This window comes from Cucurbita pepo, chromosome LG01 (assembly GCF_002806865.2).
Source record: "Cucurbita pepo subsp. pepo cultivar mu-cu-16 chromosome LG01, ASM280686v2, whole genome shotgun sequence".
NCBI lineage: Eukaryota > Viridiplantae > Streptophyta > Magnoliopsida > Cucurbitales > Cucurbitaceae > Cucurbita > Cucurbita pepo.
Window position 1 is genome coordinate 5,820,618 of NC_036638.1, and position 12,626 is coordinate 5,833,243.

The 12,626-nt window shown below is 36.3% G+C and overlaps 4 protein-coding genes across 6 annotated transcripts in view; 3 read left to right on the forward strand and 1 right to left on the reverse strand.

Annotated features, from left to right (window-relative positions):
* The first annotated feature begins 1,119 nt into the window (after positions 1 to 1,119).
* LOC111806368 (heavy metal-associated isoprenylated plant protein 8) lies at positions 1,120 to 2,325 on the forward strand. The gene is made up of 4 exons (XM_023691645.1): positions 1,120 to 1,276; positions 1,356 to 1,540; positions 1,637 to 1,718; positions 1,803 to 2,325. Exons 1-4 carry the CDS (start codon positions 1,120 to 1,122, stop codon positions 2,114 to 2,116), a joined length of 738 nt encoding a protein of 245 aa, XP_023547413.1. The 3' UTR covers positions 2,117 to 2,325.
* Positions 2,326 to 2,847: 522 nt separating this feature from the next.
* On the forward strand, positions 2,848 to 4,321 carry LOC111780116 (transcription factor TCP20-like). Its single transcript, XM_023660412.1, has 2 exons — positions 2,848 to 3,995; positions 4,137 to 4,321. Exon 1 carries the CDS (start codon positions 2,993 to 2,995, stop codon positions 3,830 to 3,832), a length of 840 nt encoding a protein of 279 aa, XP_023516180.1. The 5' UTR covers positions 2,848 to 2,992; the 3' UTR covers positions 3,833 to 3,995; positions 4,137 to 4,321.
* Positions 4,322 to 7,455: 3,134 nt separating this feature from the next.
* On the forward strand, positions 7,456 to 10,117 carry LOC111794849 (ACT domain-containing protein ACR4-like). 2 transcript variants are annotated; one of them, XM_023677016.1, is made up of 7 exons: positions 7,456 to 7,636; positions 7,723 to 7,768; positions 7,853 to 7,967; positions 8,116 to 8,183; positions 8,646 to 9,245; positions 9,334 to 9,438; positions 9,527 to 10,117. In XM_023677016.1, exons 1-7 carry the CDS (start codon positions 7,563 to 7,565, stop codon positions 9,872 to 9,874), a joined length of 1,356 nt encoding a protein of 451 aa, XP_023532784.1. In that variant the 5' UTR covers positions 7,456 to 7,562; the 3' UTR covers positions 9,875 to 10,117. The 2 variants fall into 2 exon arrangements, with proteins under 2 accessions (XP_023532784.1, XP_023532792.1); XM_023677024.1 differs by having other exon boundaries at positions 9,550 to 9,682.
* A 412-nt stretch (positions 10,118 to 10,529) lies between these two features.
* Positions 10,530 to 12,626, reverse strand: part of LOC111794865 (photosynthetic NDH subunit of lumenal location 5, chloroplastic-like) — a 4,543-nt gene continuing 2,446 nt past the window's right edge. Inside the window, exons 5-8 of one of the 2 annotated variants that reach the window (XM_023677044.1) lie at positions 12,518 to 12,572; positions 11,660 to 11,745; positions 10,807 to 10,973; positions 10,530 to 10,664 (exon numbers count right to left, since the gene is read on the reverse strand). In XM_023677044.1, coding sequence (XP_023532812.1) covers positions 10,821 to 10,973; positions 11,660 to 11,745; positions 12,518 to 12,572 — 294 coding nt within the window. In that variant the 3' untranslated portion in view covers positions 10,530 to 10,664; positions 10,807 to 10,820. Of the gene's footprint in view, positions 10,974 to 11,659; positions 11,746 to 12,517; positions 12,573 to 12,626 lie in introns of both variants that reach the window. The other variant, XM_023677036.1, reaches the window with a different exon arrangement.

Below are 12,626 nucleotides of genomic sequence, written 5' to 3' on the forward strand. Positions count from 1 at the left end.
AAAAAAAAAAAAAAAAAAATTTGAAGCTTTTTAATTCTCCTTTTTAATGTTTTAGAAACAATTTATTATTGTAGGAGGTTAGCGTGGTGCTACGATATACAGTTCACTGTAAGGGCTGTACACACCAAATGAAGAAATGTGTCCAAAAGATGAAAGGTATGGTCGTTAATAAAGTAGATTTGGAGTAGAATGAGAAATGTATATGTGTTGAAATAGTTTGGATTTGAAAAAGGGGTTGAAAGCGTAGAAGTTGAGGAGGAGAACCCTGAGCTGATACGAGTAACGGGAGTTTTTGAAGTGCAAAAGCTTGTGGCCCACATCCGAAGAGGAGTCGATAAAATTGTCACCGTTATCAGACAAGAAAACGCCGCCGGAGGAGGTAGCGGCGACGGGGAAGAACAAATAGAAGATGCACCTACCGGAGGAAGCCGACCAGATCAAAGAAGTAGATGAGAATTGAGAGACAAAAAAAAAAATATATATATATATATGTTTAAATGGTTAAAATAAAAGAGTATTAATTGACATTTTTCCTGGTTAAAATATATTTAGCTGACATTTTTCTTGCAATTAATCTATTCCAATTAAATGAAATGATAAAATGTTTAAAGAAAAAGGGGGAAATAAAACTTGCAAAATCTGATCTCCAGATAGTAAAATAAATACAAGTATCAGCAATTAAATTATTTAAATAAATGTAATAACTACTTTACCTTATAAGCCTGATTTTATAAAAGTGAAAGAAGAAAAAAAAATGCAATATTAAACATACGGTAAAAATGAATAATAAAATTATTACCTAACCTGTCAATTTGTCCATTAAATATTACAAGTTTAGAGGAAAATAATGAATAAATATGCATGTAAGGAAGTAGTGAGTTTAGAAATAAAATTAATTTTGTAAAAAATGAAGTGTTACGTTACAATGTTGAAATAAATAAATAAATATATATATATATATATATGGGGCAGTAAGATTAGGGTCTCATCAAGCTTGTACTTTCAACCTTGGAATTCAATCAATCAATCGGCGAGTGAGTTGAAAGAGATGGGAAAGGTATGGAAGAAAAAGAAAGGTTTGCTTTTTATTTATTTAATTGAATATTTTGTAATTGATAAATGAAGGAAATTTTGAAGGGTGAGAATGAAAGTGGAAACAAAAAGCAAGAAGAAGAGAAGAAAGAGGGAAAAAAGATAACGGAAGTGGTGCTGAAAGTTTACATGCACTGCGAGTCCTGCAAAACCAAGGTGTCTAAATACTTGAGAGGTTGTGAGGGTAAGTAATTAAGTTATTAGTAATTATTAATTTGTTTTTAAGAGAAAATAAAAAGGTATTTTGGGGGAATGAATTGTAGGAGTGGAGGAAGTGACGGCGGATGTGGGGAATGCAAAAGTGGTAATAAAGGGAAAGGAGCTGAAGCCTAACAAGATATTGGAAGAGATTCGGAGAAAGTACTCCAAAAATGCCCAACTTATTTCTCCCAAGCCCCTCCCCGAAACCCCCAACCAAACCAAGGCTGACCCTCCTAAGAAGGAAGAGGTACGTAAAACCCTCACCTCTTTTTTATTTATTTATTTATTTATTTATTTCTTCATATAATCTCTCATCTCATCTTTATTCTATTTCAAAATACAGGTGAAGACCGTGGAGCTCAAAATGAGGATGCACTGTGAAGGCTGTGTGAATGACATCAAGCAGAGCATCGGAAGAATGGAGGGTCAGATTGTTTTCTTTTATTTTCTTTTATTTTGTTCTTGTTTCATTGGTGATATTAATTAAAATATACGAGTGATGAATGCAGGAGTAATGGCAGTGGAAGCAGATAGAGAGAGTTCGAAAGTGAGGGTGAAGGGAATAGTGGATCCTCCCAAGCTGGTGGAAGCCATTAAAAAGAAAATGAAGAAGAACGTAGAGGTGGTGAATAAGAAGCAAGAGAAAGAAGAAAAATCAGCGAACAAACCGGGCGGCGGCGGCAACAACAACAACAACAACAAGGATGGAAAGCAAGAGAAAGAAAACTTCGCGTTTAAATATCCTCCTCAGTACTCTTTGCATCATATTTACCCTAATCAAACCTTCAGTGATGATAATGTGTTTTCTTGTTCTATCATGTAATTCGTTTTATTTATCAAACAAACAAAGGGCTATGTAGTTGTGTTGGCATTCTCATACACCATTCTCACGTACAACAATAACAATATAAGATAGTAGAGGCACATACTAATATATCATCCTTGGAGCCCGTCCAAATCCATCTCTTGAAATTCAACAAATTATGTTGGATTGGTTGTAGCTTTCCTTGTGCCATTGAAAAGGCATCCCAACAATTGCTCTAAATAATAATAATAATAATAAGAAAAAGCTAATTTCCACGTAGGTGTGAAGAGGGTTAATAATAGTTATTAGAAAGAAAAGTCCCCATCATTGCTTACCCTTTGGTTGAGTTGACTGTAACGTTGAATCCTACACCCTCCTCACTCCTCGTCTTCAAGTAATTATGTACATAATAAAACATTGCATCGGATAGGAAGAAACCCCCACTAATTCAATCAACAACAACATTAATTAGTGGCACAAAACGAGTAAACCTTTCAAAAATTACCAAACAATTTGGAATTTGGTTAAAATCATAATTGAATGATTAATTCCAAATTCTAACGGGGATATGAATCTTAGGCAATCAATAAATAGTAAAAGAGCAAGGGGGAAAATCCAAATTAGAGGGGTGAGGCAGCCACGGGGAAGACTAAGAGGGTGAGCTGACCCAAAGTGTAAGGTTCCAACAACAACGAGAACTCAATCATGGAGGAGGACCCATCTTTTCTTTTCTTTTTCTCTTCTTTTATCTCTCCCTCTCTCTCTCTCTCTCTCTCTCTCTCTCTTTCTGCTCTCAAAATCTGATCCTCTCATAAACCCCATTAGTCCACACAGAGGAACCCACCTTTGTTGGGTCCTCCACCCCCACCCCCATCCCCACACCCATTAGCAGACATGGCAGAGCACAACAACAAGAAGCCATCAGCAGCAGCAGCAGCAGCGCCACCACCACCATCATCACCCGCTCCAACACCACCATCCTCGGATATCATAATTGCAAACCCAAACAAAGATCAAAACAAGAAGCACCAACAACAATTGGCTCCTAAGCGTACTTCCAATAAAGACCGCCACAAGAAAGTGGATGGCCGTGGCCGTAGGATCCGCATGCCTGCCCTCTGCGCCGCCCGCGTCTTCCAATTGACCCGCGAATTAGGCCATAAGACCGACGGCGAGACCATCCAGTGGCTCCTCCAGCAAGCTGAGCCCTCCATCATCGCCGCCACTGGCTCCGGTACTATCCCTGCCTCTGCCCTCCATGCCGCCGGCGTCTCCCTCTCGGACCCCGACACCTCCGTCTCTGCGTCCGCCACCCTGACCCCCAAAATTGACGCCGTCCCAAGACTGAATTGGGCGATGATGGGGGCCAATTTGAACAGATCTCACATGGGTACGCCCGGATTCTGGCCGTCCCTAGGCGGAATCGGGCCGGGGTTCGTCAGCGAGAATCCGGGTTCGATTATGCCCAAATTCGGGTTCCATGGATTCGAATTTCAGGGGATGAATTTGGGATCCGTGAATTTCCCGACGATAATCGGGAATCAGCAGCCGCAGCAGCAAATACCGGGACTGGAGCTAGGGCTTTCGCAGGAGGGGAATAATGTAAGAGGGATGTTGAACCCGCCTTCATATTCCCAAATCTATCACCAAATAGGGCAGAGTCGGGACCCCTCTGCGGCGGCATTGGAGCAGGACCAAGCTCCTGATAAAGACAACTCTCAAGAATCGAGATGATACGGGATTTGTAGGCCTAAAAATAGGAGTAAGAATTGCGTAGTGGAAGGAAAGTGAAGGCGAAGCGAAGAGGACGAAGATTGAAGATTGAAGATTGAAGATTGAAGATTGAAGATTGAAGATTGCTTCATATTTGCGGTGTGTTTGGGTTGATCAAATTAAGGTAAATTTTTGGTCCTCATCATCCAGATTTGAATTTGAATTTGAATTTGAATTTGAATTTGAATTTGAATTCGAATTTAAAATGGAAATATATGTTTGAAAAGAAAATTTGATTATAGAGTGTGATGTTGGTAACATGCAGGTGGGGAGTTCTGAGGAGGAGTGGTTTGATTCACTGCAAGATTGATCTGATTTTGTTTGTTTTGTTCCATAAATAATTTGTAGAAAAGAAAAATGATTGTAATATTAGTAATTTATGTGAACATAATATTGGAAACTGGTTCCATCATATTTATTTATTTGTGGTGTATATTGATGGAGACCAAATTTATATTTATTTATATTTATATTTATATTTATATATTAGAAATAAGTAATCCTCTATTTGATTCCTTAAGAAAAGAAGCCCAGGAAGCCCAGGAAGCCCAAACCCTAAGGAGGTATGAAGGAAAGCTTGTTGCAAGTGGGCGTGGGTGCACCAAATCACAATCAAAGTGGGCCTGATTTGAGATTCGGATACGTGTGGGTGGTCCAAAATGTAGTTGATTATTGGACCACAACAAAAGATTGGAATTGTTCGGATCGGGCCGGTCCAGAATCAATCATTTTCTTTCTTTCTTTTTGTATACTATTATTTAACAATTGATTCCAAAATTAAAAATGATGGTTAATCATAAATATGAAGTTATTTGAAAAAGGAAAGAAAAGAAGAAAGAAAAGAAAAGGCGAGTTGTGGGTGTGACATGTGAATCTGTTGTCAAGAAAGAATAGCAATGGGTGAATGGCATGCTGCTCCCCACCCCATGTGCCAATGTGCCTTCCCCCACCCCCTTCCAACCTCTCATTTATTACACTTCACTTTCTTTTCTTTTCTTTTCTTTTTTTTTTTTACTCTCCTTATTTATTTTTCAAAATTATTGTTAAATTTGACGTAGGAATAATACCATCCTTCCTCTTCCCAATCATATCTTGCCACGTTGCCTGCATATTTTTATCCCATTCATTCTATTATCCATCAAAATCCAATCAATTTTATAATTTTGTATTTTCTTGTTTATAAACAAAATAATAGTGATGTATATTTGAGTGATGGATTCTCACGTCGGTTTCCATTTAAAATGAGTGGACGTCTTCAAGCACGCAAATGAATACGTGGGGCTGACTCGGATACACCTACAAAGCCACCTGCACCAGAGCACACACATTTTTAAATAACATATTTCATTTTAAACAATAATAATCAAAATAAAATAAATATATAAAAAAAAAAAAAAGAGGAATATCTTGTTTTCCCTTGGTCCTCCATTTCAGTTGACCCTTGTCCTTTAGTTAACTTTACAAGCTTTTGTGTACTACATATAATTAATTAATTTGTGATGAAGCTTCTCATATAGTTTGGTTCTTTAAATTTTTTATTTTCTTTTAAATTTCCACATAATCAATATCAAATCGATGCGGTTAATTATCTTACTTCACTCCACATAATTAAAATATCAAATTAATCTCCAAATCAATAAAAATAAATTATTATTAATTTAAAAAGTCAAAAGTTTTTGTTTTGACGTATTAAAGTGAGAATCTATTAAAGGAATATAGAGTAATAGTAATTATGATAGGATTTTCATGATCTCGAATCTATTTAAGCAAAATTCAAATTCATTTTTTTAAGAGAAAAATAAAAATAAAAATTTAGGCTACTTTGGCAGGTTTTCATTTTTGGTAATTTGTTTAGTTTGGGAGTTTTTATTGTTAAATTTGGGTGTAAATTTTCGATTTTTATTCAAGTAAAAAACATAAAAAAAAATAAAAAATATATATTGAGATGCCAAAATGCAGTGGATTTGAAAAGTAAAATGAAAATATTTAAATTGTAAATTAAATAGAATGATGAAGCTAGAAATGGAAAGTAAGTAAATAAAAAAATTAACAAAAGTAAGCTAACATCCAAACATCAAAACCTAGAAAAAAAACAAGCTACCAAATATACCCTCAAATTTGACTTGCTTCACTATAAATTTATTATTATTACTTTCATTTTTTCCAAATATTCAAATAAAATTTTAATAAAAGTAGGTATTAAAAAAAATTATTAGTAGGAGAGAAAATTTAAAACTTTAAAATTAGTTNTTCCTATTAACCTCTTTTTGGAATATTTATTGTTTTTTTTTTAATTTTTAAAAGTAAATATCTTATTTGATAGAATCTAACTCTGATTTATTTTTGTTTTTTTTCGGAACAATCTTTTACCTTGTTTTTGAATTAAATTCTAAAATTTCCATGGTATTAAAGATGGGAAGAAAAATATGTTGAGATTAAGTAATTTATAATAAAAAAAAATTGGAAGGGAAGGAACCAAATGAAGGTCAACCAAAATTAAGTTGGTGATGATGATAAGGGTAGACGTCAACTTATGTGTGTACTCCAATAATTTTGAAATTATGTTTTTGTAGTTTTAATAGAAGCATGTTAAGACATTAAAGTTATTGAATTAAGAGAATTATTAATTAAAAGAAAAAGGAAGAAGAAGAGAAAGGTATTGAGGCAGCAACGCACAGTGCAGAAAGCAGAAAAGGTGAGTTTCAACCCACACACACACACATAAAAAAAAAAAAGGGAATCTTATCACAATCATCATAGAAAAACTAAAGGATGAAAAACTTAAAGAAACACAGAGTTTGGATGTATTCTCCAAGTGGTCAACCAACAATCCCAAGTCATCTCAATATTCTTCTTCAAAATTAACATGCATACATATATATATATACACACATACATTCCTAATTATATCTATTTATAACTAAATACTAAATATACCTATTTATATTTTTCAAAATAAATTATCCAAATAACTTACATTTTATTTTTGAGGCATCCAACCCACTTGCATTTTATATATTCAAATTCCATTCGTTTTTTTATTTAATTCGAGTCATTTTAAATACATAAATTTAGTATTAAAATATATAAATAACTTAATCTAGTAATAAAAACACAATTTCTAAGTAAGGATAAGAAAGAATAAATGATCTAAAAAAACAAATAGTTTATATGTCAGATTTGTATAAAATTGATGTTGAAAAGTCGACGTAAATTTAACATGTGAACTTACCGATAGAAATACAAAAGAAAGAAGGCAAAGTTGTCGGGTAATGTTACATAAATAGAGACAACACATACTACACTTCCCAATCTCGTGAACCATCGCCATATTTGAAGAGGAACCCTCCAAGTNAAAAGAAAAAGGAAGAAGAAGAGAAAGGTATTGAGGCAGCAACGCACAGTGCAGAAAGCAGAAAAGGTGAGTTTCAACCCACACACACACACACAAAGGTAAAGAAAGAAAGAAAGAAAGAAAGAAAGACAGAGAAACAGAAATCAGAATTGGAAAGGGTATCTCATACAAACTGGGAGACGCCATTTTCTTTTTTCCCCCAAAAAAAAACAAAGAAAAACTTACTCCCCAAATCCTTTCTCCCGCAGGCTTTTCCAGTACTTCCCCCCCCTCCGCTTTTTACCCATTCCTCTCTTCCTCTCTTCCTCCTCCTCTTCTTCTTCTCTTCCTCTTCTTATGGATTGTTGGTCCCTTTCCCTCCCTCTCCACGACGAGTTCGAGAAGCTTGTCAATCGTATGAATCCACCCAGGTCTGTTTTTCTCCCTTTCTCTCTTTCCATTTTCATCATGCCTTTCTTTACTCTGTTTCTTCTCTCCATTGGGTTTCGTTTTCCAGGGTCACCATTGACAATGATTCCAGCACAAAAGCCACTCTGATTAAGGTATTTTTTCCCAACTTCAATTCCTCTTTCAACATGGGACATGGGTCTTGGGTCCTATTCCGCTTTCAACGGTGAAATTTTCAGGTTGATAGTGCGAATAAGCGAGGGAGTTTGCTGGAAGTGGTTCAGGTTCTCAACGATTTGAATCTCATAATCAGACGAGCTTATATTTCTTCTGATGGCGAATGGTTCATGGATGGTCAGCTAAGATTTTATTTCTTTTTCTTTTTCCTTCTTTTGCCCTGAAACTGGATTTTCCATTTATAATGAAGGGAATAGAAACAAAGGGTCTCCGATTTCGTGAACAATTATTCACTATTTTTTTTTTCTCCATCTTTCTTCTTTAGTGTTTCATGTAACGGATCAACGTGGGAACAAGCTCTCTGAAAATGATGTTGCTGAGCGCATTCAACAGGTGAATTTCAATGCCCTCTTTCACTCATCCCTACAGTTTTTCTTCAGCTTAAAACTCCATTTCAAATACCTCCTCTGTAATTATAAGGAAATATGGGAACTGGGAAGAGGGTTCTGATTCTAGATTAGCTTTTCATAGGAATTTTGTGTGATTTTACTCTCTCCTCCTCTCGCTTTCCACTACATCAGAACTCCCACTTTTGCTTTGCATATAATATGGTATGCTTGTTGCTGAATGTGTTGATTTTGGCTAACTTCTCATTTAAGAGACACAGAAGGTTGGAGCAAAGCTTTGGAATTCTTATGTGAAAAATGAACATAATGTGTGCTCAATCAAGCCTCATTAGTAAGAATGTGTAATGACTATTTGACAGAGTGTATGTTGGTTGATTTGAGAAATTTGCTTGTCCTATGGTTGTATAAGGTGTTATGTTTGTGTTTATGGATGGATTTTTTGCTGCAGTCACTTGGGCCTAGGGCTCGGAGCTTCCGGTCTTTGAGGAGATCGGTCGGTGTTCAAGCTGCCGAGGAACATACAACCATTGAATTGACTGGAAGAGATAGGCCTGGATTACTCTCAGAGGTTTTTGCTGTTCTAACAGACCTCAAATGCAATGTGGTAGCTGCAGAAGTTTGGACTCATAATTCAAGAATGGCATCCGTTGTATACATCACTGACGAGGCTACTGGGTTTCCAATCGATGACCCGGATCGGCTTGGTAAGATAAAGCAGCTTCTACTCTTTGTCTTAAAAGGGGATCGAGATAAGCGCAGTGCCAATACTGCTGTTTCTGTGGGTTCTACTCACAAGGAAAGGAGGCTGCACCAAATGATGTATGCAGACCGGGACTACGACCGAGATGATTTGGATTGTGGCTCGACAAGTGATCGGAGAAAACCCCTCGTGACTGTCGAGAACTGTGCTGATAAGGGATATACAGTTGTGAACTTGAGGTCTCCTGACCGTCCCAAGTTGTTGTTTGATACAGTTTGTACACTGACTGATATGCAGTACGTAGTGTACCATGCTACTGTCATTGCTGAAGGACCAGAGGCTTCTCAGGTAAGTTCTGTTTCGTAATGCATTTGATGCAATTTGGTTTCTTAAAGTTGTCCAACGAAACTAATCTGGGTGTGCATTTGTTAAGCAGGAGTACTATATTAGGCATGTGGATGGAAGCCCTATTAGTTCTGAAGCAGAGAGGCAAAGAGTAATCCATTGCTTAGAGGCTGCCATTCGAAGGCGAACATCCGAGGTGAAAAGCGATGTCCATTTACATTTCTTGCCATAAATTTGCATTCTGGATTCATGTCTTATGTGATTTTGCTCTCCTAAATACTCAGGGTATAAGACTAGAACTTTGCAGTGATGACAGGGTTGGACTCCTTTCCGATGTGACTCGAATCTTTAGAGAAAATGGTCTTTCAGTCACTCGAGCTGAAGTTACTACCCGAGGTTCTCAAGCTGTCAATGTGTTCTACGTAACAGATGGATCTGGGAATTCAGTCAAGAGTGAGATGATCGAAGCGGTTCGAAAAGAGATTGGGCTGACTATACTGTGTGTCAAAGACGACGAATTCAGCACGAAAGCTCCATCCCCAGAAAGCAGTAGATTTTCGCTCGGTAATCTTTTTCGATCTAGATCAGAGAGGGTTCTTTATAACTTGGGATTGATAAAGTCATGTTCCTGAGGAGAGGAGATTGGTTTAGTAGTGGGTGATAGAAATGTTGTCGTTGTGAATGAATGGCCTTAGAAAGAGCTCAGAATTACACCACAGTTTAGGTCAATCCCTTTGTTGATCTTAGCAACTTCAATTTCAACTTGTACAGTGTTATTCATGATGTATATGAATTTACAATGCCATCCTTTGCTCTAAATATCTTGTAAATATACACTTCATAAAGAAGAAACAACAACCCTTAATTTATATTAATATGGATTTTCCACTTCTAAAATGGCCCAACACCCTCTTAACATACTTAACTAACACACACACAAAAAGGCCTTCATTGACTAAACTAAAGTTATGAGAGTGTTAATTGACAATGATTGTTTAATAACGACATGTCGAATGAATGCACCGACAGAATCTTAAAACATTCACACACACACAGACACACGGGTAGGGGGGGTCCTCTTTCGGAATTTCACCTTCCCTTTTACCACTAGATGCTGCTCTCTGCTCCACCATTCAATCTTTCGTGGGACCCTCTGGATTTTCAAAAGCGAAATATTTAAAATAAAATAAAAATCATATTTAATTAGCTGGTTTATTTATGCAAAACCTTTTGTTTCATTTTTACACCAACTAATGTTGTTCAATCCACACATACAAACTACAAATGGAAAGCAAAACCAAATAAAATCTACTCGAAATTAAAAGAAAAACACAGATCCTTAAACGACATAGTTTTTAAGGCAACCTCTTTATTTCTCTCCCAAAAAAAGGCAGCCTCTTGGACAATTTCCTTGCATAATTCCTGTCACAAAAAGCATCTAATTTCAAATAAAATCCCGCTTCCACACCTCAATTTCTTCAACAATACATTTTACAGGCACACTCAACGGAAGGCAATTTGAATTAAGAGTAGCTAATCCTAAGGAAGAACAAGATAGGATTACTGGATGTGGTGAAATTAGGCCACTGGAAGCTCCCCACAGTCACTGATGACGACCTTCTTCAATGGACGGTCTCCACGGTCTGTTTCTTGTGCCTCAATCTGCTTAACAATGTCGAACCCTTCCAGGACTTGCCCAAAAACCACATGCCTCTGATCCAGCCATGGCGTCTAACATTCAACCAATAGACGTAAATTAAATTAGAACTTTGGCCAAACCAAATAGCGCATCAGGATAAGCAATTTCACATGGTAAAAAACGCAACCAAATTAGTATGGCTGCAATGGATTTGCAACCAGAAAGCTATTGAGACAGTATAGAAGGACGTGTAGAACCAAAAGCAACACATCTCAACTAAATGCCTTATGTGAGAAAATCTAATTCCTACACAGCTGCATACGACCTGTAATATCCAACACACAGATATTGTGTCCAAACACATCAACAGATAGTAAATCCAGGTACTTCACCAGAATACCATCACCGAGCAAAAAGAGCATGCCAATCTAAACATAGTTCAGCAGTGAAGGTATTCACAATTTTTTTCTGAAGATGGAATGTTTAAATCTCTATTCCACATTAGTAATACTGTATTCTCAACAAAGAAAGTAGGGGAAAAAATGAAGAACAGGGTAACTTCCAGTAATGCAAATGAAAATCAATCGAGCGATTTTTCCAAAACAGTAGCTAATAAGCATATAGTCAGGAAAGCATATTAGAATAAGGGTTTCAAAAAATTTGTCTGATTTTGCCCTTAAAGAGATCATTGCCAAGTCAAGGAACTCAACTAGGAATTATAATTTTATATGCTAGCTGCCTATCAGAATATCAAGGTAGAGGTTTGCACGCACAGTACCTTGACAGTGCATATGAAAAACTGACTTCCGTTAGTATTTGGACCTGCATTCGCCATGCTGACAACTCCTGGACCAGTATGACTCACTGCAAGCAGAATAAGTTCCAGAGTCGAGTAAAGGGGATACTAGAACAAATAGATTACAGCCTTTTCAATAAATGAAAGCTCAATTCTTAACAACGATAAATAAATATGTGTGTGTGTGTGTGTGTGTGTGTGTGTGTGTGTGTGTGTGTGTGTAGAACATATAGAACAAAATACACATAGACATTAAGAACTGGTGATATTCCAACGGAAAAAGTATCAAGGAAGGAGGAAGTTGTTGTCTTTATAACAGTATAATGTTTAGCAGAACTGCTGTCGATCGTCTAAGGCAAGGATTAAAAGAACCAAGGTTAAGGTTCAAGTGTGTTTCACAATATCAAATAAACTATTCATATTCAATAAGAATAAGCAAATGATTAGTTAAGGAAGTAAAGTTCACTTTTAATGGAAATGACCTGAAATTTACGATTGAATCAAATAAAATGATGACAGACTCAAAATAAATAATCAAGGAAAAATTACTTTTCTATTCCCCAGTTTTGTAAGAATACGTGCTTTGGTCCCTAACGTTTCAATTGGGTCAATTTAGTACCTAATTGATGTAGCAAATGAGAACAGAGACCTTCTAAACCTTATTTTTTCAAAACTAAGGGACTAAATTGGCCAAATTGAAACTTAGACGCCACACATTCCTAGAAACTCACAAAACTAAAAAGACAAAAAATCAGGCTTTCTTTGGTTAAAAAGTTGGTAGGTTTTTAGAGATAGAGACGAAAGCAGCAACTGAAACATGAGGTGCAGAATTTAACTTACATTTGAAGTTTTCATCTTTAAATGTACGACCGTATATGCTCTTACCCCCAGTTCCCTGAAAGTGTAAGATCTGGTTAGTAATCATACAAAAAAAAAAAAAAAAAAAAAA

Coding starts and splice junctions, on each gene's coding strand:
- LOC111780116 (XM_023660412.1), top strand. CDS start 2,993: ATGGCAGAGCACAACAACAAGAAGCCATCAGCAGCAGCAGCAGCAGCG.
- LOC111806368 (XM_023691645.1), top strand. CDS start 1,120: ATGAAGGAAATTTTGAAGGGTGAGAATGAAAGTGGAAACAAAAAGCAA. Junction 1,277..1,355: donor ATACTTGAGAGGTTGTGAGG/GTAAGTAATTAA, acceptor AATGAATTGTAG/GAGTGGAGGAAGTGACGGCG. Junction 1,541..1,636: donor ACCCTCCTAAGAAGGAAGAG/GTACGTAAAACC, acceptor TTCAAAATACAG/GTGAAGACCGTGGAGCTCAA.
- LOC111794849 (XM_023677016.1), top strand. CDS start 7,563: ATGGATTGTTGGTCCCTTTCCCTCCCTCTCCACGACGAGTTCGAGAAG. Junction 7,637..7,722: donor AATCGTATGAATCCACCCAG/GTCTGTTTTTCT, acceptor TTCGTTTTCCAG/GGTCACCATTGACAATGATT. Junction 7,968..8,115: donor TGGCGAATGGTTCATGGATG/GTCAGCTAAGAT, acceptor TTTCTTCTTTAG/TGTTTCATGTAACGGATCAA.